Source organism: Neopsephotus bourkii, unplaced genomic scaffold, assembly GCF_033783945.1.
Source record: "Neopsephotus bourkii isolate Nb327-2 ecotype Australia unplaced genomic scaffold, CSIRO-AGI_Nbou_v1 NB_1292, whole genome shotgun sequence".
Lineage (NCBI taxonomy): Eukaryota > Metazoa > Chordata > Aves > Psittaciformes > Psittacidae > Neopsephotus > Neopsephotus bourkii.
In genome coordinates, this window is record NW_026901776.1 from 4,002,365 (window position 1) to 4,030,158 (window position 27,794).

The following is a 27,794-nucleotide window of genomic DNA, read 5'->3' on the forward strand; positions in this document are numbered from 1 at the left end:
GTGATTTGATTGTGGTGTGCATATTTACTTTTACCCTTATTTTCTTTATAAGAAGAAAGAAAAAAATAGTGAAAATGAGGTGTGAGACTAAAAAAAAACCAAAAACTAATTTTGCTTGTAGAATTCATGTGAGGAGATTGTTGGAAAGCGCAGAGAATTGTAGCAGCAAATTAAAAATGTGTATGTCTAGAAGGAAAGTCTGGTGAAAGAATCTAAGTGGGGCAGGGAAGCAGAGTGAGTTGGAAAGGAAGTTCTTTAAGAGTAGCTGCAAGTAAACATGTTTGGGTTCTCATTAGGGAATGTGCATGTATTTATGCTTCGTTGATTATGCTGAAAGGATCAGGCACAGATTGGAGGTGATTGCACAGGATAAGGACAAAAAGGGGACAGCTTATCCACCATACTTCTCCATTCCCAGCAGATAAGATCAGATAGAATCCTTTAAAAAAATCTTAGAGTGGGAAATGGGAGAATAACATCCCTGTACAGCAGCCATGAAAGTTGTGGGAGGGGTTGCTGTTGAGTGTTTTTTTTTCTTTCCTTTAAACCCTCCCCAGACTCTCTGAAGTTGAGCTGCCTTCAGGTGTAAAGGAATGAGTAGGTATCATAACGAACATCCCAAACACAGGGAATAATTATTGCCTTTGTAGAAGTGCTACTACATTTCTTTAAATGTTGGTTTGATCCCTTTCTTCTGGCCCATGCACATATTTGAATTAAGCTGTGTTTTCAAAGAATTTGTCTTCAGTTTTCAGTCAGTCTATAATGCTCTGATCTGACTTTGAAAATGATTATATTAACATCTAAACATTTTCTTTTTTAACAGTGGTGAAGTGGCAAGATAAGAAACTATGTCCTTATACAGGAGTGTGATAGATCTAGGTTTTGAAACTTTTAGGTTTTGAAAGTGTTGGCATAGATTTTTTTTCTTGGGATTTTATAGAGAAAGGGAGAAGAATATAAACCCAGCAACAGTAATTTAACTGTATTTAGTAGCACATATATTTACAGCATAAATACTTATACTTAGCAAAATCTTGATCCAAATATAATTGAATCTAGAAGGCACTGCATATTTCAAACTTAATGACCATATAGAGCATTCTGATCCACCTTTTTATATAAAAACATTTACCATATGTAGTCTTAAAATATCTGTAAATTAAAATATGTTGCATTTAAATGACCTGTAGAGGGCACCAAAAGATCTAATTGCAAACCCTGGGCTATTGATTCTTCAAGCTACAGATCATGTTGTCTGTATAATCTAACAGGTGTGTGGAGAAATGCGCTATCAGTTGAATCAAACCAAAATGAAGAAGGATGAGGCAGAAAAGGAGCTCAGAGAGTACAGAACAAAAACTATAAGGGAGCTTGAAATTAAGGACCAGGTAAGAGATAATGCTGCTATAACTTTGCAGTTATTAGAAGCCTAAGTAGGGTTATTTCAGAAGCTGGAATGATTCGTTTTTCTAATAGTGGCAATTTATTACTGTTAAATGGTTTCTAAATTAATGGCAACAAGCCAGCTATTACCATTAAATCAATACCTCTTGGTTATCTTATTCTTGTTGTCAGCCCTAGTATGTTCAGTTTTACATAATACTCATCCCATGCTTTCATGTACAATTACTCTGTCATATGTATTCATACAGTGTACTTAAATTGTATGTACTGTATACAAATGCTTATACCCTTTTTCTCACAAATAAATCCACACATAATTACCTGTACATGCAGCCTGACAAAACATTAAAGACTAAGTATAACCTAACAATACCAACAATGAAGATCATTTATCTTCCAGTTTCTTTAAAGATATGAGGTTAATGAATGCTGGGATTGATAGAAAAGTTCAAAACAAAACAAAAATAGCCTTCTAGAAAAAATGACTATATTAAAATTCCACTAGGCATTAATTGTTGATTATCTAAAACTGTGGTTTATTATAATTCAGAAACCAGTACATGCCTTACAGGTAGTCTGTGAGAAAGCATCCCATGAAGTAAGAAAGATTATTAGAGTAACCTGCAACATGCTTGGCAAACAGCTTGAACAGGTGTAATATGCAGCTTTTGAAGTGCCCTTTTTGTTGAGGTTCTGTCTATTTTTCTCTAGGTATTCAAACTTCCAGTTATTCCTTCATAAGTTGTGATTTCCACATGAGTGGATGTCTTCTGAATACACAGATGCATAAGATGCATATTAGGGTACTTCTTTTTAATATGCATTTTGTTATTAGAGCAGCCTATCCAACAGGTTTTAAATAATTCTTTTTTCTTGTAAATAAGTAAACAAGTCCATTCTTTTGTAAGAATATATGTAGAGAAAAATGCAGTATTTCTAAAATTATGTTTTCATTTACCAGTTCCCCCAAATCTTCCTGTAGGACAGTAAGTTTTTAACTTAATAAAGTACGATCTTAAGCTGGAAGCAACATTAATTCAAATTACAATCAGAAGCTAAAAAACCAAAAGAGAAGCTTATTTAATAAAAATAACTCTTCGGTATATATGGGAAATCATACAATACAGAAAAACAGCGGCCTTAAAGCATTTTGTTTTCAGGGTTGGCTTTTTTTTTCACTCTTGCATCCTTTAGGCCCAAGGACACTTTGAAAAACAGAAAACAGGCTTGTCGTCTGTGTCTTGACAGATATCACAGATAAAAGAGTTGGCATAATCTTGGCATACAAATAAAACAAGATGTGTTTAATAAGATATTTGAAGAAGTATCTTGGATTTTAAATCCGGTTCTCCAACTTGCTTCAGGATTGCCTTTTGAGCAAATTGTAAAATGTAACAAAATATTTTAACCTCCTGTATCGGCATACTGGTATTTTATTCAGTGCGGGAATGAATATACCAAAATGTGATGATTTACAATTTGATATGAAGTGAAGCGATGCGAGGGGGAGTTCCTATAAGCAAAGATTATTAGACTAATTCAGTATTTATGGAAAATAATTATATTGTTCAAATACGTTTGTTGGTTCCTCAAAAAAAGGAAAACAAATCGTTCTGAAATTCTCAGAATCAGCATCTAGTAGCTGTTTTATACCTGTGGCTCTAGTAACCAAGAAAGTTCTGTATAGGTTCTAATATTATTTAACATGGTGAAAGGCAGCCAAAAAGAGTGTATGTACATTTTAGGGCTTTGGGTTTTGTTTGTTTTGCTTTGGCTGGTTTTTGGGGTTGTTTGGGTTTTTTTTTGTGTGTGGTTTTTTTTTTGTTGGGGTTTTTGTGGTTTTGGGTTTTTTTGGGGTGGTTTTGTTAATTTTTTTAAAATCAAATTTTAACAGATGTTAATAAGTCATCGAAAATTACTTCATTTAAATGAAATGAAAACAGTTCAATTGCATATATGTTTGTATTTAAAGAAAATCCTAAAATGTTTCATCTTATATGGCACTGAACAGCAAACAGTAGTTGTTCTTTGGTCCCTCAGCCATGACCTGACCTTCTGGCTAAGAGACAGAGTTGATACCTTCCTTTGCCACCATCTGTTTGTAAGAAATACATATTTATTTATTTTTTAATAGAGAGACAATAACACGAGTATTTTTGTATTAATTCTATGTTAACTCTGTATTAGATGGTGCATTTTTCTTTCATAAAAGCAAAGAATTCTATTTCATATTGTCTTTTGATATATATTGAAAGTGAGTTCACTGTTTTTTGAGTCATGGTTGTATTTTTAATTGTGTTTCTTAAAGATGTATTTTAGTTTAATCCCTTTTTAAAAGTCACTATATGTAACATTATTCAGGTGTGTCAGAATAGGCAGAAATCCCCATATATACAATTCAGGATCATCAGGTACATCAGTAAATACAGATGTGGATTTATTGTACACTGATATTTGTAAAGTTCTTCAAAACTGGATTTATATCAGTTAGGAAAATTAAAGGGAGTATATATCTTCGGTCTCAGTCTCTTTTATTTTGATATCTCTTTTCCTAATAACCAGTATTGGCACCTTTGTATGATTGCCTATTAATAATATTTGACATGAATATTTCTTAAAACTTAAGAATCAATAAGCAATGCTATCATTTAAATTGAGTGAGTGTTTTGTAATATCATCCATCATGATCCTGATTAACATTAGGATTATGGAGTGAGGTATGGGGAGAGAGACATACACCAAACAGTTTCTCTACACAAAAACTGCATCTGTTCAGCTGGCCAAGTATGTTGCAAAGTAACATAACCTACTGCCCTCTCTTTTTGTCTCTCAGCCCTCCTGTTGTGGCTGTAGCTGTGCTGAAATAACAGCGACTTACTTAATACTTTTCCTTCTTAGGAGCAAGCTTTGTAAGTTATACAAGTATAATGTCTTCATGGCAGTAAACTGTGTCCACACTAGGGGTTGTACTAGCACAGCTATATCAGAGAAAAGTCACGCCCTAACCTAAATAGCTGTTATCAGAACAAAAATTATGTGGCATATTTGACACAGCAGGACTTCACTTTTATAATACTTTTTCTGTGAATTTGGAAGCACTGCATGGCATAATTTGTGCATTTTTAATAGAAATCAGACTTCTGACACCATGAAATCGTTTTCTCAAATTAGCATCACTTGCTCTTTTCTGCTCTGCATTAGAAAAATAAAAATGAATTATGCTGTTAATAATTTGCTTTCTGTTTGTCTGTAAATCAATTTTACTTGGTTTGTAAAATCTTGGAAGTTCCAGCATGTGAAAGTGAAAACAGTTTTGCAGTAGTGGTTCACGTAGTCCCAGCCAATTTGGGTGTCATCCTTATTAGATTGTTCTGACCGGTAGTGTTGCACCACTGGGAGTTGTGGTCTCCTTGTAATAAAGCAATAGGACATGTTAAATCCAGCTTCAGAAACTAACTGAGGGTTTTAAATTTCATTTCTCCATGTTTTAACATATCAGATAAATTCTTTGTGTAGGAATAAATCCAAGCTTGTAATCTTAATCTGTACAAAGTCATTCCTTTAATACTGCCTTTAAAATTGGGCAAACACAGTTTGAAGCTGGGGATTACAGAATTCTGTTGCCTACCTTGTAGGCGACAGAAAGAAAAGCTCTAGAATGATTTTTAAGTAAGAGTTCCCTGCATGTAAGTTCATGAGCCCAAATAAAAAGTTGGAGCGTCACTGATATGCACAACCTATACGACTGGAAAGAGCTACACATCAAAGCATTTTTGTGTAGTATGACAGAGCCTAAATGATGTCTCTGTACACTATAGACTGTCAATTTTGCATACAAATAAAAATCTGGCAAAATTGCTGTCCAAATGCATTTTGCCAAAGGGTATTTTGGGAATGTTTATCTCATTTGTCATAAATCCGTGATTTATAGTAACCTAATTTAGGCACTGTAAGTGGAGAGAATACTGACTCTGTCTTCATCAGAAATAATGCAGGCCAAGAATTTGGGTATGATCCTGGAAATGCTGCAGAGTGCCTGATGCAAGAGCAGTGCAACCTTCTAAAGACACTGATTCACTGAAGTGTCTTTAGAATAGGTATCAGGCTTCCATGAGTTGGGCTTTGAAGTACTATTTTTTTTTCACAAGCTGGGACATTCAGGATATCACCAGATGTTTCAAAACTTAGGAGTTTTAATAATACTAATTTAATAAAAACTAATTTAATAATAATATATGTTAGGGTTATGTGTATTTGTGAAACAGTCCTATACCTACAATTTTGTGACCTCATTACTTTAAAAAGATGCTCTGGAAGTTTCTGTTTTGAAAGGAAAATCTGTTAAATGAATAAACATTCTTGAATACTCTTTGGCAGGGAGGAATAACTCAAAACCTAGAAGACAGCTTGGAACTTTTAGTAACAAATTTTCTTACCTGGTCTGGGTCTGCTTTAAAAGTAGCAAACCCAAATTGCTATTGGACAAGAAAGCATTAAGAAAATGCGATAACCTTTGCTGTACTGAGCTCTTTTTAAAGTCTCATTTTCAGTTTGGGGCATTCAGTGCACTAGTTTAAAAATGGGTAAATAAAGAGGGAGTAAAATGATAGTACTTTATGCCTTGCTTTGATAAGATATTTCTGACCTGTTCAGGAGAAACATTGTTCTTTTTTATAATTAAACTTATAAGCTCATTTCAAGATTTTTGAGGAAAATTATTGATCTACAACACTGATCTGCAATATGTAACAAAAGAAATGTTTCATTTCAATTGTGGTATGGCTGCTGCTGCTCTGCTGTGACACTGCTTTCCTCTGTCAGCCACACATTCCTGAAGTATCAGTGGTATGAGCAGCCTTCATTAAATATTTTGTCATATTTCCATAAGAACAATCCTGGGGACTGGGATCCCCAGTAGTAAAATTTTCTGTTGTGGTGTTTATCTGTGTTTCTGTACTGGTCTGCTTCCCCTAAGCAGCTGGCCTGCTAGGAGGAATGACCCAGTTGGTAATCGGGATTTTATTGTTCACAGGTGTAGTTGGCTCACGTAATCTTGATGCAGGTTCTGTCATCCAGTGTGATGTCACCCCATGAGTGTGTGGAAAGAGAAGATCATTCATGTGCATTAAATATTATTCAAAGTAGGAAAAGAATTGCATAGTTCTTCGTATACTGTTATAAGCATTAGTTTTCTTCTGTTGGGTTTTTTTGGGGGGAGTTGTTTTCTTATTTTTTTTCTTAGACTCAACAAATATTTGCTTTATCAATAGCCCTTGGCCCAGTGATCAGAAAAAAACAAGTGTAAAAGTCCCTGATTACCACTTGTGGATTGTCACTGCATAGGTTTTCTTCCCAGCTAGTCCTTAATGATCTCCAGGAAAAAAAAACAGTTCCACATCAGTAGTCTCAAATGTGTGTGTTTGAAAACATAAAAGGAGAAAATTTTGTTCTCTCCTATTTTTCAATAATGAAGTGGGAGTAATCTCCTTCCTTTTTTTTTTTTTCTTTTCCCAAGCATCTCTCTTTTTCTGAAATTCTTTTATCATCAAGCAACCCATCTATTTTGCACCACCCCATTCTGCCTGTCCCCACCTGCCCAGAGAAGTCCATTAGAAAACCCAAACTCTTGTTCCACTGTGGAACATAATCACTTTCTTATCTCTGCTGATGGCTGCTGAGCTAATCTCTAGTACACCAATGTTGTCTTTAAAATGTGAGTGTAGTAATCTCAATGGATTTGGAAGTTTTGTTTGTGAAATAGTACTGCAGTCCAAATATTTTGGCAAATTGAAAACAAATATTTTCGGGGAAATAATGAGGTAAAATCCTTGTACAGCATGTTTCAGCCATTCATTCTTGTCTGTTTCCCAGGATGTTTATCCAGAGTATCCAGGGGCCATATTGCTCTTCGAGAGTTTGTGTAATGACAGGCACCTAAGATTATTGCTAATTAAAAATTTGTGTGTCTGTGTATTCACATATACTTAACATTTTGATTTTTTTTTTCTTGCTTCAGCTAACAGTTACAGATAGGAAGTTTACTTCAACAAGATTTAAAAATGTGTGTCTTTTAGAGCATCCCACCTACGTGCTGTTCCCAGGAAACGCTTCCAGCATCCCTACTCTTCCTAGCAAATAGCGGGGTCCTGTCTCTGTTAATCTCCAATCTTTTTGGAAGCAGCGAGTGTGTGGCTGCTGACCTTTGCTTAGGTAGTGGCGCTCATCTTGAGGCTCTGCCTTCTAGTGGAGCACATAGGGTGTCACAGTACTGCCAGGTGCCAGTATATTTCTTTGCAATACAAGTGACAAGGTGGTCACAAAACTACTTCTCTTTGAGGAGGAGTCCCACCAGATCAGGCTAGAATAACAGCCATCCAATAAATTGCAGCTGGTGTTGCTTACCTAGGTTATGGCTTTGCTTGTCTCTCTGGTCTTTAGAAGCCAAACAATTTGTGAGGCAGCGGTAAAGAAAATCTGTTAAAGGTGTGTTATTGGGGTTACTTCTTGTATTTCTGCTCACGCTAGTTGACTTTGTCATGAAAGGTTTTCAGATTCCTGTTTTGGGCTACATGATTTGTAGAATCTGCAGTTGTCTTATGTTTTTTGTGAACTGAACTCTTTGAAAGAGCTCCTTTCTGTGAACTCTTTTAAGCCTTTTGTATATTGTATTTTGTACTATTGGTTTGTGTATCTTCTTAGCTTTGTAATAAATTTGCTTCCAGAAAGGAGGTTCTCCTTTAAAACCAAGTTTAGTTTCCGTAACTGCATTGTTATCCTCATTCAAATTTGAATGCAGCAGTAATTCATACAGAGTGCAGAAGGGAGGAAAACATTGTTGGGACGTGGTGGGGGTTAACCTCATGATGGCCTTAACTCTCTTTAAAAAGTTGGATAGTTTTTCAGGTGCAATATGCTATGTCAGATGGCCATGCCTAGGGGGTCTGAGGTTTAGAGACCACTCAGAACCTAGAGTAGCTTGATTGATATCAGGATTAGGATAGAAATGACTGCAACTGACACCTGCTGCATCAGTCCGTACTGATAGCCATCTTTCCTCCAAATAAAATACCTCAATTTCTTGCTAATAAAACATAGTCTAGTTTCGTTGCTTTTTAAAAACACTAATTTTTGTATTATTATTATTTTTCATAATAGGGTATGGTTTTTTTGTCCCTGATTAATTAGTATATCAGAAAGTAAAGAAGGCAACATATTGTGAGTGGTGTTAAAGAGTGCAAAAATTTCTTGTTACTATTACGTATAATATTTAAGTTTATGTGAATGGCCATATCGGTGGCACCTCTTGGAAAGACCTTAGTTATAGCCCCACTCCTGTGCAGTGATCTCATTGCTTTGAAAGGCTACTTTAGTAAATGAAACTAAGCATGTGAGCATGAGGCCTGTAAAATTTTACTGTGTGTTAATTTGAACTGTACGTGCTTTTACAGAGGTTGATTGCCTTTTGGGGATGTATCTGCAAATATCAACCACCATACTAATTATAATTCATTTTTTATTACTTTGTATTTATTCTTCTAATTTTTTGTTTCTATTTTGTGCCCCTTGAAGCTTTTAGTAATGGTGAAGAAAGTAGTACAAAACAAAAAGAAAATACTGTAAATTCACAAAAACATTTTCTTCTTCCAGAATTATTTTACTGCAGAATTTGGGCAATGGTATAGTCAGTGCACAATTTATTTTACAGGTTGTATTGTGTCTTTTCTTACCTGATGTGTGAGCATACTAGAATAGCAGTGGATATCATAAATCATTTGGGTTTAGTATATTTTTCATTTTAAAGGTCTTTTAAAGTTGTTTTTGCATTTACTTCAGAGTACAAGTTCTTTTATCACTGCTTAATCATTCTCATTTGGTTTTCTTTAGAAAAAAAACCCACATTTGTCTTCTCTGTCAGTTTGCTGCTTTTTAAAATTCTATGAAAAACATCTGCTAGTTTGGAATTTAAAGTTTCATTTTTCTGTACACAATAGAATCAGCATCAGTATGAAAAGAATTAAACAATTATTTTAATTTTTAATTTGGCTTGTTTTGAATGAAATTATTATTTCATTTTATCAGATTTTATAGAGATAAAGAGATGTCTGGTTAATTAAACAGCACATTTTTACCACATACATAAGTATTGTTAGGTGAAGATAATTTCAGATAATTTATGAAGAGGTTATTTGAAGGTTGATCTCATGTTTGAGAAATCATTGTTTATGTTTTCCAGTAAACTGCATTTATGTCACCTAAAAATGTATTGTGAAAATCAGGAGATAATTTGTAAATTCATCATAAACTAATGAATGAGAACTGAAACACTTCTTTTAAGTGCTTTCTGGAAAAATATAGAAGGGTCCTGTATGCTTCAAAGTCGAAAACTTATAAAGTGTAAATACTGAAAAAAGAATTATTATTTTAGAACAAAATCTTAATGCAGTGATGTTTCACTGTCTCTTAATTTTTGTTTAATAAAACTTCTTTCTTCTAGCTGAATAGGGTATGCATGCAGAATTATGCTGATGTGTTTCAGTTTACTAATAATATTTCTCTTCCTGAGGTTTTGCCTGCCATCTTGCAATGGCAAAGCACCTGTTGATATTCCTGGGAGTTTATAGACAACTGCAATGCAAGACAGATTAAATAGTACTTTTAAAATTATGTGCAGAAGTAGTAAGAATATTAAAGTTGTGGAGTTATGCACCAGAAGTTGCCTGTTCCAACCTTAATGTAGTCTTGTTGTACGTATGCATTATGATAATTCTGTTCCTTGTTATACTGAAAATCTGTTTCAGATTTTCTTAAATGCAAGATTGTCATCTGTCTTTTTGCAATTCTGTGCTCCATCTCTTGTCTCTCACTTACATTGAAAAGTTAAGTACCTTGAAGAAATACTCTCTGATCATGTTGTAAAAAGCTGTATCACAGGTGATAGGCACTGAGGGATCAAATTAACACTGCATGAGAAGCAGAGTTGCCAACAAAATACTTTAGTTGGTGGTTTTGTTTCTGTTTCTCTCCCTACAATTATGCTGGGACCCAGATAGCAGCTACAGAACTGCTTGTAGCTTTCCTATGGAAGAAATGGCAACTAAATGTAACAGAAAAAGTATTTTGAGTAGTTTTGGATAGATGCTACCTGATAAGGTTCCTCTCCAGATTAGTGAAGAATATTAATTGGTTCTGTAATTTCTTTGTATTTTAAGTTGTTATTAATTGTGATGACCTAAAGATGGACTGGACTTGCCATATTTTAGGCTAGAGTATATTTGTTAGCCTGCTCTACTTTGCAAGAGAGAGGAAGGTTGGCTTAAATCTTATGCACAAGTCTCAAGTGCTGAGGCTTCATATTTTTCAACCTGTTGTCTGAGATTTTAAACCAAAGTAACATGTAGCATTCAGAGTATGGGCTGTCAGTTTTAAGCAGGTGATTCATGACTCCAGCCAAATTATTTTCAATTTATGTTTTCAGGTGTTTCAAAAGGAAGAATTTAATTGATATCCTTAAATATACCTGGTTTCTGAGTTCCTGTTAGCTTCATCTCTTGGGGGCCATTTTTCTGCCATCCCTTTCTCATGAGGTTCTCTGCTGTTTCTGCCATGGTCATTGCCAGAATCCTCATGCAGAATTCCTACTTTTCATATATCTCACACTCTGAATACCTCTAAATATTGGTATTTTAAGATATATATATATATATATGTACACAGGCATGCACAAACACATGTATGTGTGTAAAGGAGTTGATTCTGAATTTTGGAATTACTCATAGCAGAAGTAAAATTGTTCTTCAAAACCTATGTTTGCTTTCCTGACATTTCTTACAGAAATCATAAGACTACTGTGAACCTTTAAAGATCCTGTCAAGGAGTCATTGTTTGAGTGTCTCTGCACTTTCATGACAGTTGAAATCTATGAATTCAATTCTTGGATGTATTCAATTCAACAGAAGGATGTATTCTCGAGTACAGCCCTGCAGGTTCAACATCTGGTTTATGAAAGGAGAACATTTTCACCAGAGGTTCTTGCACTTGGAATTTGCTTCCCTTCTGTGGGGCTGTGTCAAAACCTGACTGAGCCTGTTTAACTTGGGGCAATGGTTAAAGCCCATCTGTTCATTGAAACTTTTCCCTGAAGGAGTGATCTAGAGTGTATTTATGTTCTCAGCTGTGGCCGTGCTTTTTTCAAATACTTGGTTGATGCTTTTCAACTAACTTGTGTGTTGGGTTTTTTTAAAGGTATGCTGAATGGATGTATTCTTAAAGCAAATTCTAACAATGTTGCAGAACTTCCTTATCATTAACTTGTAAAGGCAGTAAAGAATTCGGGTCCCTATTTGCTATTAATGGTGAAATAACATTAATGAGCTGCTGCTGTTAAGGAGAATAGAGAACCCACTGTGACTTACGTTGTTGTATTTAAAATATACAGAAGTCTCTGGAAATAAATGAAAATGCAAAGAATATGTAACTGAATGCCTCTGCACACCTGGTTTTAAAATATTCTGCAAGTGTAATAGGCTGTTACGTTCTTTAGAGGGGAAGAGTACTACTGATTTTGAAGTTAATTTCGCTACCTTTGCATTTGAACTTGGAATTACTGATTTAATTTGTTAGGTGGTTTATGTGATAAAACAAGGTGACATTCAAACTCTTATCAAAAGTTCCTTCATGAACCTTTGTTGAGTTCTCCTAGGGGGAAAATTGTACATTAAGTAATTAGCAAAATTAAAAAAAAAAAAAAGAACATTATGAAACCTTTTTCTGCATGAAGAGTTTGTATTTGTGACATCATGACTTTGAGTGGTTTATTTTAACGTTTTCATGGGAGGAAAAGAGACTTATTACAGAGGTGATTTAGGTGCAAATATTGGGAACGAATTACATTCGGTTATTCTTGTAGGATGTTTGAATGCATAATTTCATTAACTGAAGAAGATGGTGAGACTTGTCTACATAAGGAAGCTATCACAAAATAAGTTATAGTATGGATTTAAAGTATAATAGCTGTTCAGCAGTGACTCCTTATATGCACAATTTTATCCTGTACTACAAGTGACCTTACACAGCTTAGTTAACTGAAAAACGTGCAAGTTCCCTCCAGCCCCAATGGTGGATAAATATTTATGTAGGCAGTTAGTGTATAGTTACTGCATGATAAAATTACATTGTTAACTTATTCTGTACCCCACTGGTCTCCTTGAAAGCATCCTTAGGAAAAAGTATACTATTACGTGACTGATGTATTCCTACAGGTACTCGGATGTTGTGTATGGACTTAGAGCATAATCATTCCTTCTGAGAATAATTGTGGTTATTCTGAGAATAATTAAGTGGTTGACAAGATGATTCAATTACAGATTGTAAGTCCTGTATACTTCACTGGAACCAAAGATGCTGGTCATGTCATGCAAGCTTGCTTATCATTGTTTCTAAAATAAGTGGGCTCATCGACTAAGTTAGATTTACTTACTATGTTTAGTTGGCATATAAGGACTAATGATGTTAAGTTTCACAACAGCTGGTGTGTTTAGGATTCAGTTACAAGTCATAAATAACTTATTTTCAATAATGGTAAAATCACAAAATTACCTTTATTCTCTTGCATATTATGTGAATATGACAAAGCTGAATTCCCATGTCATTGCTTATGTAGGAAATAGTTCTTGTGGTCATTACTTTTGCCTTTCCTATGTCCATCAGCTTTTGAAGATAGCTGCTGTTCTGCTGCCTTCTGGCTTTTTAACCCAGTGAATTTGGGACAGAAATACAGAAGCCTTCACATGCGAAAATGAGAAAGTGATTGATTGCATGTATCTCTTAAGCCATGTAAATTCAACAACATTGATGTGTATTAATGTCTTTCAGTATGATATGCCTTTTAGCTTTTCATATGAATATAATTTCAAATATTGCAATTTGCTTGTTTTGCAGTTTTTACAACAAACTACTTTTGTTCTAAACCAAAAGATCGTGTGATTTTTCAGGAGCTTTGATCACCTTAAGATCTATTGTCTTAAAATGCCTTTCTATGCATTTCTTAAATACATTCTCTTTGGTTCTATAATTTTCTAAGCAAATAGAAAAACTGGAATTAGAGCTGAATGGAAACAAGCAGCGTTTGCAACAAGCCCAGCAGGATGTGGCAGGAGCCAGAGAGGAGTGCCTAAAACTGACAGAAATGCTGAGTAAATCTGAGCACCAACTGCACCTCACCAGGTACCCCTTATCCTATTACATGCTGTAATACCAATTTCATTCTGCTGATTTTTTTGCCACAGGCTTTCCCACAGTTGTTACAGATACTTGCAGTCACTGACTGTTTGGCAGCCCTCAGTCATGTTAGAAGTGGAGATTTAAATGAGTTACGAACTACAAAGTGAGTTATGAACTATAATTTGTGGCAGTAAATTACTGGTTTGAAGAAAAGGTAATGTTCTGCTCTGATGATGAGGTGGCATGCTTTTGGGTGGGAAGAAGAGCAAGGAAGAGTTCAACTACATTCATCTTGTTGCTGTGTTTGGTAGGCCAAGGGTATTTAAAATGTTTGAAACTGCAGTATGCAGCAGTACCTTTAAGCATAGGATTCTCAGATTAACAGCCTGAGGTTTCTGCAGTAGGATGACCAGGAACATGTAAATGAACGTAGTCATGTAAATCTTCACTGAAGATTAAACAACCAAAAGGTAACATTACTGTCTATGAATAGGAGGTAACCTCGATATGTGAGGAGGATGTCACTTGCTTGGTGGAAATATGGTATGATGCAAACACTGTGTGATGTGAGATTTTGCCTGACCATATTGCATCCTTGGATGTAGCTCCCAGTGCCATTTACCATCCTATTCATTACACAGTTCTAGAAAGCACCAAAAGATTAACGTACCAATTGTTCAATGGAGCTCAAGGTTTGGTACCTGCAGGAATTTTTCCTTTTGCCACAGAAAATGCTATTGTCTGATTGGTTGCAGGAGTTTGGTTGGGGGTGGGGTTTTTGTTTTGTTCCATCATCCCGCTCCCCCAAGAGTGAGCATCCAGAAACCTGGCAGCTTTTAGTCAGTCCTTAAGGAAAAAACTAAGTTAGTTTAAATTTTACATGGAGGGGGGGAACCCTGAGATTTTTACCACTTCACCGAAGTATGCATGTTTTTCCAAGTCGTGTACTCTTTGGGCTTTGTGAGAATTCTGCCATTGAGTAAATGGAAGTAAAATAGAGCCTCATCTAAACTATTAAATTCAATGAATCATTTTTTTTATTCAGCTACATTTCTGTGTAATTCAGAGCACGGTTGTTTAACAGATGGAAGAAAGTACCACTCTAACAGTCTGTATTTAGAGAAAAAATATGCTAGAGGTTAATGAACTTGAAAAAAGTTTTGGGTGAGTTGTTAAGATATCTAAAGTTTGGATTTAGCAGAACTTTATTAATAATGATTTGTTGTGATAGTTAACCAAATGGCTTACCATGCTCCTTTTAGCAAAAGGCTGATTATATGCAGAAAAGCCTGGATATCTTGGAGGAAATCTGACTAGCCAATTTTTATTTTTTTACTTTTATTTTTTTTCTTGTGAAAATATTTAGCTCGTAAAAAGGAGGACTATTGCCTGGTTGTACATAGCAAGGTACTTAAAACTGGGTACCTAACAGATGATTCAGGTAGCTTTTCAGTCTATGATCTCTGACTCAGGAAGTTTCTGAGATGCAAATCACGGAAGGCTGGGAACAGTTTAAGGCAAGTAATGCTCTGTGCTGGCCCTGTTCTCATACGATTTCATAGACATCTGCTTTTTGAGACAGATGCTGAACTGCCGCAGCTTCTTTGTCTGACCTAATGCAGCTGCTCTTCTGCAAAGTCCTGATCTGTATTTTTTTATACTGTGGTTTCATGTTAAGGCTTCTGCTCATAAGTATGCTATTAAGTATTGAAATATTTTCTGTGCTGATGTTTAGCTGTTGGAAAAACGTATACACTGGAGCATGAGAAATAGGTTCAAATCTTTCTTCTTGGTATTCCGCAAATTCTGTAATACTTTGTAGGTTTTTGTGTGCTTGTCTTTGGGATGCCTGTCTGCTTCCCAAGCATACACTAGGTGATGTTGCTGTCCTGGTTGAAGAACAGGGTGGCAAATGAGCTGAGAGATTCGTTGCTGCTGAACTGTTACCCATTGTGCTCATGTACTTAGATTGGTCAGGCAGGGCTAGAGATATTCTTGCATAGTAGTCTGTTTCCCTTCGCAGGGGCAAAGATCTGCTGCTGAAATGAATCTTTTCCTCAGTCTGTACTCTTTTTTGTTTCTTTCAGATCACCTGCTGCCAGAACAAGTTTTCTGTATTAGTGAAGGTGTAAAAGTTCTATGTCTTTGTTGGCATTAGTTTTGCATTTTGAACTCAGTATGTTTTTAATGGATTGGTACATCCATAGCTGTTGCACATGAACTTTATTCACTCACGGTCTGCCATCTTTCATTCTTTATTCCCTTCACCTCAAATGTCAGCTGTGCCAGTGAAAATACCCACTTGAAGGGTAGTGGTAATAGCAATCCTGTGGGGGTTAGACTCATTTTTTGTGGCACTTGCCAAGGAAAACAGATTTTAAGCTCCAGAGTCCTGCCTATGGGAGGTTGCAGTAGAAATTGCACTGATTTAGTGCATCTCTTGGGTATTCTGGCCTTGGCCTCGTCTTGCTGATTCCCCTCTTTTCAGGAAAGGACCAGCTGGTCCACTCCAAGTCTTCTCACAACACTGGACTTGGGGGAGGCCTGTACTGCTGTTACAGGATTGTGCATAGTCTTTCTGTTGCCTTGCATGACCTGTCCGTGTTGTTCTAGCAAAAATTAGGGGTAGCTGAGGTGATAGAGAAAGAATTATTTGTCTTACTATTTTACTAAGGAGAAAAGTTTTCACTGATTCTATATACGGACATAGTAAATAAACAGAATAATAAAACAAATACAGGAACTTTGGATTTTAATATATGAAAATGGGACAGTAAATAATATATGAATGGCTTAAGTGAGAAAGAGCATGCAGTCTATGTCTTAATGAGAAAACAGAAAGTGCTCTGCAGAACTGCACTCTTCTCCAGGAGTCCCACTTCTCTGCTGCATCCTAGTTTTCAGACACTGTTGATTGATTACCAACTAAACAGCTTCCAAGTTAACAAAATGTACTTGTTAAAAATCAAGAAAAAGGTTACAATTAGCTATTCTAAACCACTGCCACAGAGTTTAAAATTGCCTTTTCCTGTCACCTTTCTTCCTGAAGCAATATGTTGCTTAGAAATCTTTGCTATTAACATGCATTTCCTGCTATTGAATCTAGTTAGTAATTCTAATTTGTATGTCTTCAAATGACTGGGGAAATACAGAACTTGTGCTGTGTAGTTTTGATTGTCAGTCATCTAACTTTGCAGATGTCACAATGCTATGAGACTGACCACGCTTGTTTAAAGTATTTATATTTTTTTGCCCTAGTTTCAGCTTTGTTGTTATTTTTATTAGTTAGTATGATAGGAGACTCTTACAAAATTACTTAAGAAATTAGATTTAAATTGACATCACTTTGGCAAGGTTGGGTCTTGCTAACAAAGCTCATTTGAATCTGCTCTTCAGAAAGTAGAAACCATACAGATCTATTGTTCTTGGTTCATGAGAGAATAATCATTAAAAATCATGTCAGTATGCTAGTGGAAAAGATCACATAAAAGATGCAAGATATTAACAACTTGCTCAGATCTTAGCATGTCTTCTGATTTAATAAATTTTTTCACTATTCTTGTGTAACCCAGTCATCCTTAATTTTTTTTCCTTTTTGTTTCAGAAGAAAAATCTGAAGTTATTATTTGTTTCAGTTGTAGTCAGATGTAGTTCCTGTTTGTGTATGCCAAAGCAATTAAATAAATCTTAAGTGAGGGAATCACTGAATTTCAAAATTTAACTTTTTCTATGCCATCATGTGTTTTCTCAGGCATGGAGACAGGTGGATGGTTCAAGGTATTTTTGACAGAAATGTCGTATAAAATTTGCCAGGAGATGTAACTGAATAGAATTGAAGCAGGTTTAGTTTAGTTTAATTTTTTTTAACTGTTCTTATTGACTTATATGAAACATTGCAAGCAGTATTGAATGTCAACTTGTAGGTGGGAAAAATTACTAAACAGTAGAAGAATCTCAGGTTCAGGTGATCCATCAAGCTATCCTGAGTTCCCCTGTCACTCCCTTGAGGGATTAAAGTTTATATTACAGTGAGTCAGCTGGTGGTTTAGTTCTTGATTATTTTTTTTTCCCACCATTATGTGATTTCTTCCTTATTTTTGAAAACGATACAATCTCTAGAAGCAGCACATCTAAGAAAGTGGGGCTTGGGGAGTACAGTGGGTTTTAGCAATGTACTACAATAGCCTTCTTACTGTGTCCTTCTTCCTAGTTCAATGACTCCACTATGCTAATTTGTTTTACATGTATAATAAATAAAGCACATAAATCTGTCATTCCACCTCTGGGTTCCTGGGGTGTGACTTAGTCACAGAATCTTTGGTGTTGAGCTGTATGTCGTCACCAGTGTTAGTTGTTAGAATTGCAGCATGTCTCATACATTGACTTCCCTATTTAAGCTATACTATTAAATGATAAAATGTAAACTAACTTCTTGGTGATTATACATAGCCTTCCAGGCAGTTGCACAGTACGTAGTATTATCTATTGTTTCTTTTTCTAGTAGTATCTGTTAGCAGCACACTTACTGTCATGCGTTTTCCAACAATCTTAATGTATCAGGAAGAGTCCATTGTCTGTGCTAGAAAGGAGTTGCCATTCAAAGAAATGCTGTTACTAATATTAAAAAGACTGAGATATGTTTTACATTCCCAGACCAGCCAATAACACTTGAACTGGGGAGAACAGGGACAGGGGAGAAGCAGAAGTGAGGTGTAAGCAGTGATTGTTTTTCAATTATTTTTTTTTATATTCTGCTCATCTTGTACAAAACCATTATTTTAAAATGCAGGAGGAGTGATAACATGAAACAACTCTGATAACTAATGAACTTTTTAGATTCTGCTTCATATGTTTACTTTTCATTAAATTTAGGGACGATTGCAACTATGTTGTTGTGATTCAGTCAACATTTATTTCTATCTGGTTTTCATATACAAAGGCATCGGGATGCCAGAAAATAAACTGTTAACGGAGAATTAACTTCTTTGGCACGCTTTCATACTTATCTTCTAAATTAAAGAAAATGAAATGGGCAGAAGCAGAGTGTAGATTACCTCCTTTTTGTCAAAAATGGTGGGAATTTGAAAATTAATAATAAAAAAGGGAACAGATGCAGTAACATGCCAGAGGGAGATTAATGTGGAGAGTAAAATCTGTGAGCAACAAAACTGAAGCAAACTGAATCAGTGGGAGGTAGTTGTACAATCAAAATCAGGATAAAAGAGAAATTACAAACAACCCTGCACTTGTCAAAGTAGTAGTAATGAAATCCTGACTCTGCCAGCAGCGAGAACCTGTGTTAGCACTTTGGGGTAAGGCCGGGAGCCGGGTGCCAGGTAGGAGGGCAGCGCGAGGCTGCTGGGCGGCAGCCATCGCGTGTGGAACAGATGGCGGGGAAAGCTGGCCGGGGAGGGGCTCCTTCGCAGAGCTAATCAGACAGTAACGGATAGGGCAGCTGGGAGGACTGACCACCGAGAGGCGAGCGGCGGGGTAGCCGCAGCCTTCCACGATGTGTGCAGTGGTGTGCCCGTCGGCCGGAGAGAAGACCTTGCAATGTCTTTTCCGTGCAGCAACCGCACAAACTTTGGAGGCGTGCGGTGGCCCTCACCCTGTGGCGGGGAGCGGGCAGCAGCCTGCCTCTGCGGCCTGCGGGGCTTGGAGCTCGTCCCGCATCAGTGGGCTCTGCCCCTGCCTACCTCAAAAATACGTGTCTTTGCTCGCGTCCCGCCGCGTGGGAAGGCAACGTGTTTTCATGTTTTATCATCGCCGCATGTTGAATCCAGAATTTAGCGATTGACAGAAATGCAAAAACACGTGGGTCCGGGGACTGATCCAGCAAACCCATAAGAAAACTTTGCTCTTGTTGAAAGCGGGAGAGCTGGAGGTCGGCACCTTCCCACAGGGTTGGGCCCCTCCGATGAATGAAACCAGTTTTCTGATGTTTTATTTTTGCTTGGAGGAGGCACTTCCCTCTTCGTAAATGAGAGCTTGTGAGGAATGAATGGAGGTCCGAGCCTTCTGATCTTGAGTCACATGAATAATTTGACTCACGTAAGAAGTAAAGATCAATAGATTTCTTGTGCAAGTAAGAGGTAGTCATGTGCGAGAGGATTACGAGGTCATGCCCCATGTTGATGACTGTCAGCTTGAAAGAGAAAGGAAAACAAAATTTCATCAAGGAAAGGGAGAAATAAAATCCTGAAGTGTAGCAAGGGGGACCTGACCTGTTACTGCCCGGTCCTGTTTGGTCGGGGTATGTGATACTGTTTTAGACAATTTCAACAGAGAAATCTGCATCTGCTTTTTGAACTTGTGTATCTCTGTCTGCAGAAGGTTTATAGCTTGGCTCAGTGATTCATTTTGAGCAGGGAGGGGAGGAAACATTACAGGGATTTGAAATAGGTGGTATAACATAGCCATATGCTATTTATGCAGCAGTTTCTGCAATAAATCTAATTTGGTGCTGTCAAAAAAAAAATTAGACTTATTTGGTATAGCAGCACATTAGTAAATGATTGTGGTAGCTTTGAAAGTTGTCATTCACTTTGCTTTACTTGCAATAGAATCTTGCAAACCTTTTTTTCCCCTCTCTGCTTTTCTTCTGAGCAGTTCTGTGAAAACGTCTCAGTTCTTTGTCCTGCAGCTGTAGAAACTGCAAATATTTCCACAACTGAAAATAAGGTCTTGCTTTGAGGTAATTGAAGAAGGGGATGGAAGAAAGAATATCCTGTGTTGTTAGCAATTATATGAATGTATAGGTGGAAAAATCAATAAAGTGGTGGGGCATAAACTTCTCCCTCGTCTACAGGTTTCATAGTGCAGCTGAAATTGTTTATCTGATTATACAGCGTGTAGATAAATTAGCTGCTCTGCGTTATTATAGAAGGTAAAATATTTTACCTGCCATGATAAGACCATATGCTGCTTTATGAAGACTGATACTGAGTGATTTGAAATAGATCGGCTCTGTCGTCTTCTGGCAGTGCCTTGTAGAAATTTTGAAGCGGATACACTTTGTGTAAAGATAATACACAATTGTTTATGTATCTTTCTATTTAATTATTTAAACATATTTAAGATGCCTGTACAAACATGTAAAGGCCATTGATGGAGTTTAAAGGGGAAAGAAAGAAAATACAAGTGAAGGAGTAAAGAACAAATCCAAAATCGTGTGTTAATTTTGAATATGAAAGGCTTTATAAATTACCTGTTTTCTTTTTCGTTTTTAAAGGGTTCAAACATGGTTGACAATCGAATTTATTGTTCTACAATACAAAGTTCCCAAGGAAAAGGCAATATTACACTTTCAGATTGTAGTCTTAGATTCAACTAAATTTTTCTCCATGGCATTTAAACTGGAACTGGTCACATCAAATTTCTCTAATGATTTCATCTTTTATACTTCGCATCAGGTTATTGAGGCAGCCAAATTACTACTGCATGTAGCGTGTGGTTCAGGAGCAGGGACAATACTTAAAGCGCTTTGGAGCGAGCAGTGAATTCAGATGAAATACAGAAGAGACTCACTGCTGTAGAAAACAAACATCTTTATAAGAGCTTTGTTTTGAGCAGTTATTATTCAGCACTAACAGTAATAAGTTTATGCATGTGTATCAAATATTTACTTTGATCTCATTCAAATTAGGCTTTCTATTTGTGTGACTAATGACAACAGGATAATGATTTATTTTTTTGAACCATAGGAATCTTTCAGACACATGTATTCAAGGCTGCTGGATGCTTTTTGCTGAATTTGCTACTGGAAGAATCATTCTGATTTTGATCTTTATTTTTGACTTGTTCTAAGGGTTTTTTTCTCAAGTACCTCTGAAAGCTTGCTTTTGCAATAAGCTAAAATGTACCATCAGCACTTGGTATTTGTGGACTTAAAGAATTTTAGAAGCTGCTTTGTGCTTTCAAAATTGTATTCAAAGTTGTTTATTTTGTGCAGTCATGGTGATTGCTGGTTTGGCTTTTTTTATTTATTTTTCTCCTTTCTCTTCTGTGCAAGATTCTGCTCCTGAAACTCTTGCCTAGAAAAAAATTCAGCAGGGAACCCAAAGGGTCCTCAGCTGGGGACTTCATCAAACATGACATTCAAGAGCCTGTAGGTTTTCACCTCTGGAGAAGGTAGCTGATGAATGGAGGGAGGAGGAAAAAGTCACCTGAGCATGCCGACTTTGGCTGCCTGGCTGCTCTCCTCATCCCCTTGCTCAGTGCCCTTGTGCTGGTGATTGGTCACGAGGAGCGCGTGAGCTGGGAGATGCCTGTCCTGAGCGAGCAGATGAGCGCAGCCTCTGCTGTCAGCTGCCTGACAGGGCTGACCTCCTTCCCCTGGCTGTGCTGGCAGCGTGGCAGGAATAATAGCGTACCACTGCTGCTTGCCCCCGTGTTCCGGGCGGTTTGAGTATCAAACTACATTTTTGTAGAAATAGGAGCAAGTGTTGTTGATTAGCTTCTCCTTGTTCACGCACCTTCTACAGTGCTTAAACCAAACTGGGGGGTAAGTCTCTCTATAGTTGGGTGGGACACCACTGCATATTCTTTTTGTTCCAGAGCTCCTCTTCTATTTCCAGTGCTTTTTTTTACCTGCATGTAGTTTCTGATGGAAGAAGAAGATCACAGCATCAGCAAACATTCCTTTGCAAATGCAGGGACTAATCCCCATATAAGAGATATAGTTATTATTCAGCTAAACTTGTGCAGTTATACTTATGTTAGGTCTGAATCTGGCTCTAATGAAAACTGCATTTCTGCTAATGAGATTGGATTACCTCCTGGGTTTGCTTCCAGAAAGCTTTACTTTAAATTCATTTTTTTGTAAAAGGGTAATAAAATCGGTGTTTTGTTACAATTGCTTACAAAACTTAAAACATTTTTGGTACTGTATTTAATCGCAGTGAAAGATTTTATTCTTTTTAAAGGATACCAACTGAAATTGAAAGGTGTTTCTTATTTTAGAAGAATGAGATTGTTGAGGAGGTTAGTTAATAACTCAGGAGCTTGTGGTTATCAGAATGTATTCCTGAAAAGAAATATGGGCACAGGAATTGCTAAAAATAATATATCCTGTTGACAATATGAATTTACTCTCAGCCCTGACAAAGAATCTTTACAATTTGTCTCAGTGTAGAAGGCACTATTTTAACAGAGTTGCATATGTGCTTTTTACAAGGCTTGAAAGCAGGAAAAAATATTCAGGATTTTTTTCCCCTTAAATAGCGTTGCATTTGAAACATCAGTAGGTAAGTTTAAAAAAAAATGCTGCAGATGAAATAATTTACAGTGAATGCTGTTGGCTGCTTTAAGGTTTTACTGTAAACTTACTCAGCTGTTCCCATTTTCTCTTTACATTTTTAGTCAGTATCTTTGTTACATGGTGTTAGAGTGAGAGTCAAAAGCGTTCATTGATTCTTTTATTTGTAATATTTTTATTAGCCTTTTCACTTCTCTTAATAGCTGTGGAAGCCTTTCTTAGATTCTGCTTGTCTTTGCAAGAATGTACAGATACAATGTATATGAGGAAAACCAAATTAGTTGTTGGCGTTAACAAATTATTAAAATCTGTTCTTTTGCTGCTGTATTATTTCTCCTATAGCCCAGACCAATCTTCACAAATACAGGACTGTAAAGAACTTCATCTGCTGCTGGTTAGCAGAAGTGGATTTAAATCCACACCGACAGTTCATTTGACAATGACCTTGAGGGGCTTTGCTTCTTGAGGAAGAAAGCAGAAGCTTGCGGTAAACAAAGTTCACTTCTGACAGATGGATTGAATGACAGAAAGGTTGCGAGTGCCAGAATAGCCCTGGCAGAGGAGGAAATGTTCAGTGGAATCCAACAGGAGAGGAGGTGTGAACAGGTGCAGGGTTGCTGACGGAAGGGGAACCAGATGGAAGGAGCCAGAGCCAGTTTATTTAAAGGAAAAGGCAGAAAACACTGAAAGGCTGTGCGATCAGTGGCTAAAAGTGTGCATGGAAGAAGGTAAAAATTCACAAAGCAAAACTGCACAGTGGGATATCTAGCACTTAACATAATGGTAGTAATTTGTGAGTTTCATTTTAAAGTTGCTATTGAAATATGCTTCTCCCTTACTCCTGACAGCATAAAGAAGAGAAATCTATAACCTGACAAAAAAAAAAAAAAAATTAAAAAAAAAAAATCTCCAAACTCCTAAGCTGTCACACTGCCTGTCCATTATTTCTAATACTCATGTACAGGCAGTTACAATCAGGGTAATACAAAAATGATGCCATGGTTGGCCAAAACAATAAAAGACGCATAAGGCTGGATTCTTATTTTTTAACTCACCTGTTCATATCTAGCTCTTGGGATATGTGGGTACATAAACATGTCTTTTACTGGTATGTTTCTGTAATATCCAGAGTAAACTGACAGCAGTCAAGTACAGTGTAATGTTATCACAGTATTTCTCATCTGTCTTGCTTTTGGTCACAAGTTTGTCAGTTTGGTAGAATACGCAGTATCTTGCTGTAGGATGGGGGTACAAGACTAGCTTACTCCAGATCAAATTCCCTCAAAATCAAATATTGTCTTTCAAATTGTCATCCTGAAGAATGCTGTCTTCTTAAATTATTCTGCTTCTTCCCAAGCTGTTCATATGAGGCTTGGTCCTTTGGAGGCAGAAAGAACTGTTCCTCACTTCAGCAGTGGCTGGAGAGAGCCAACTTAAAAAGTATCAGGCCTATGGTAGCTTAACTGCAGATTGAGTTTCTAAGCCTGGTGTCTCTGAAAAATGTAGGTGACTGTTCAGCAGCCATTCATAGTGCACCCGTGATCTACTGGATCATTCAGCTGTGCTGAGCTGATTCGGATCAGGTGTGAGAACACAGTCACTTCCCTTTTGAATTAGCTACAGCATGCAGTGCAGTGTGTATGCTGACTTTATGCCAGCTGCAGTAGGACAGATGATACCTGATTCAGCATAAAGCTTGCTGGTACAAAGTTAACGTACCAAAAATATTGGTTTTTTGAACAAATGTAAATTGGCAGAGTGAGTTCAGAGCAGATCAGGTCTCTGCATCATTTAGCTGCATCATTTTTTGATTCAAAGGTAGGAGCCTGACAGTTGGATTTGCTGTATTAACAAGCTGGGCCTTGGAGCACAGAGTAACAGTTGTGTGAAGCTGGTCTAAAGTCTCGGCTGCTGCTGAAAAGGCAAATCCCTGGAGTGGTAGTATGTGGCTATATTTGGCCACATATTGCCAGGCTCTTGTTTGTGCTGACACTGGAAGACAGCACCTGTATGATCAGGTGGTTCAGGGAGTTAATCAGTTTGAAAACCAATCATTTGCTCTTGCAGAGTAAGTTGCATGAGTGCTAATTATAAGAGGATGAAAAGAGGGACTGCACCTTATACTGGCAATATCGCAGTAGGCTGGCTTAAATCTGTCCTGAAGCTGCATTGTAAGGGACAGCTGGTGCCAAATTCAGGAATCACCAAAAGTCAAGAAAATTATTCCTTTATTTTAAATATAGTAAAAATAATTAAAACAACTTTGTGTATACAGAGTAAATGTCTGTAAGAATCTTGTATGGGAAGCAAACATTTCAACAGTCAGCCATTCTTAAAGTTGTTTGTGGCACAAAGATAGGATATTCCAGAGAAAGGGGTGCAGCACTGTGAAGAGGTTAAGAGCTACATACTAAAAACTCTTCTTATGTTGCATCTTCCCATGCAGTTTCCATTCTGTATTTAGTTGTCTGTTTCTATAGGGGCCTTATCAGCCAAATAGTTCACAATCTGATGGCAATAACCACTGCAAGATGGGTGTTTACTTACAAGGTACGTATCATGCTGGCAAGGCTTATTGATACACTAGAAAAATTAGATTTAGCTTTCCAAGTCAGTATATTTGACCTAACGTGAGATGTTACGTACTGTTAGAGACACTTTTTTTTTTTCTTCTCTAAGAATGAAATAGAGAGCAATTAATGATGATATTTGTCTGTGACTTGGTATACAGAGATCTATCCAGGCTGAAAAGTTGTTACTGTCTACATTGAGGAACTGGTATTTTTCTGTATGTATCTTAAAGGCATAACACCATGTCCTGGGTTCAGCAGTAGCAGTCATTTTTCTCTTTCTTGGTAGCTGGTGCAGTGCTGTGTTTTGACTTTCAGCTGGGAACAGAGCTGAAAAACAATGATGTTTTGGTTTGGCCAAGGACTTTGTGGGCCTCATGCTCTGTCAGGGAGGAGGGGAGCCGGGAGGAAGCAGAGACAGGACACCTGACCCAAACTGACCAAAGAGGTATTCCATACCACAGCACGTCATGCCCAGGATGTAACTGGGGGTTAGCCGGAAGGGCTGAGTGGACTGCAGGGTTGGAGGAGGTATGGGTCGGTGCTTGGTGGGGCTGGGGGTGGGCGAGTTATCAGTCACCTGGTGATGGGGTGTTGTATTTTCTTCCCTTGTTATTTCCTTTATCATTACTATTATTGGTGGTAGCAGTAGTGATTTGTGTTATACCTTAGTTACTAAACTGTTCTTATCTCAACCCGTGGGAGTTGCATTCTTTCTGATTCTTCTCTCCGTCCCTCCAGGAGTAAGGGGAGGGCACGAAACAGGGGGGGGAGTGGGTAACAAGCTGTCTGGTTGGGTTAAACCACGACACACCAGAAGAATAAAATCATGTTATAGGCTAGGTGTTTTCAAATTCTCTTTTATGCTGAATTTGAAGTAAGAAGTCCGATCCTTTCATTTTGTTAAGTCCAAGTAGACAGAAGTAGAGATGGAATATACCATCAGTTATGTATATACTCCAGTTAACTACGTTCAAGATTCATTATATCATACAAACTTAAATAGGAGTAACACTCTATGTCTCTTGGTTCCTATACCAGTACAACTTTTCATATTTCTCATGCCCATCAATATCTCCAGTTAGTGATAGTTTTGAAGTGGTTCTTAAGCACAGCAAATATTAACAGAGTAGGAATCTTTTTCATGTGCAGGCATTAATACATAATATCTTCTGATACCTCCAGGTTTAAAGACAAAGTGGGAGTTTTAGACTTAGTGTTTTATTATTTCTGTAGACCTCCTAATATTATGTAAAATGCAAATATATATAAAAGTTATAAGGTGGTTCCAATGGCATAGCTGCATTCTAAGCAAAGAAAGCTGGGAAAAAAAAAATAAATCAGTGGTAACAAGAAAGTCATATGCAATGATTTTCATTTCAGCAAAATTGAAATTCCCAGGAAAAAATACAATGTAGTATATACACAGTTGACATCATTTGGATTCTGGGAATAGGGATACAGTTGGGTAGTTATTTGCATTGTGGGGAAAACAATTTTAAGCTAATTTGTCAAATAATTGTAGTTAGACTCTTGACAGAGGTGGAAATGGAGACAGAGCTTAATGTTGGTTTCTCCCCACAAGTGTTTTTGTGAAATAGAAGTAGACTGGCAGAGCTGTATTTTCCAGTCTTTTATCTCAGGTAGGGTTAAAAAGTTGTGTTTGATTGGTTCATTAACTTCAAAGATATTTGTACTTTACAGTTATTACTGTAGCATCTTCTTTCTAGATCCGTATTTAAAGAGCTGAATCAATTCAAATGCTTAACTTTTTTACCACTTTTAAATGCTTGACCTTTACATAACTTTTCTAATTGCTTGTAGTAGCTTCTGCTTCACATGGTCATGAGAAGAAAAGTCTGACATTTCATTATTTTAGGAAACTCTCTGTATCTCTCAAATAATGTAACTAAGCACCTTATACTATTAAAACAAAAAAAAAACTGTGGTGTTTTGTATCAATCATGTTTTGGTTTTTGAAGACTCAGTTCTCGCAAACAGGACACACACATCCTTGACAATGGTGCAGCCCTCCAATCTTTACCAACTGAATTATTAGGTGTCTGCAAAATTTGACCATGCAAATGTAGATTGTACTGAAGCTCACCAAACACAGTGTGCTGGCTGAGGCAGTTTCCAGAAACTTGAGCTTTCTGCTGAGAAGACCTGGCAGCCAGTTCCCGAATCAGCATCCAGTCAGCTCCCAGAAACAGACATGAAGAGCAACTCAGTGGGTAATTCCCACAATGGGATACAGGAAGGGCAATTTTTCAGCTCCTTGGAGAGGTTTAAAGAAATGACCTGATCACGGTGCTTTTAAAAGGTATCTCTACGCAAGTCAT

The 27,794-nt window shown here is 37.0% G+C and overlaps 1 protein-coding gene across 1 annotated transcript in view; it reads left to right on the forward strand.

Moving 5' to 3' along the window:
- SDCCAG8 (SHH signaling and ciliogenesis regulator SDCCAG8) overlaps positions 1 to 27,794 on the forward strand; it is a 108,297-nt gene that overhangs the window by 26,993 nt on the left and 53,510 nt on the right. The window contains exons 12-13 of the mRNA XM_061365771.1: positions 1,275 to 1,391; positions 13,487 to 13,629. Coding sequence (XP_061221755.1) covers positions 1,275 to 1,391; positions 13,487 to 13,629 — 260 coding nt within the window. The remainder of the gene's footprint in view (positions 1 to 1,274; positions 1,392 to 13,486; positions 13,630 to 27,794) is intronic.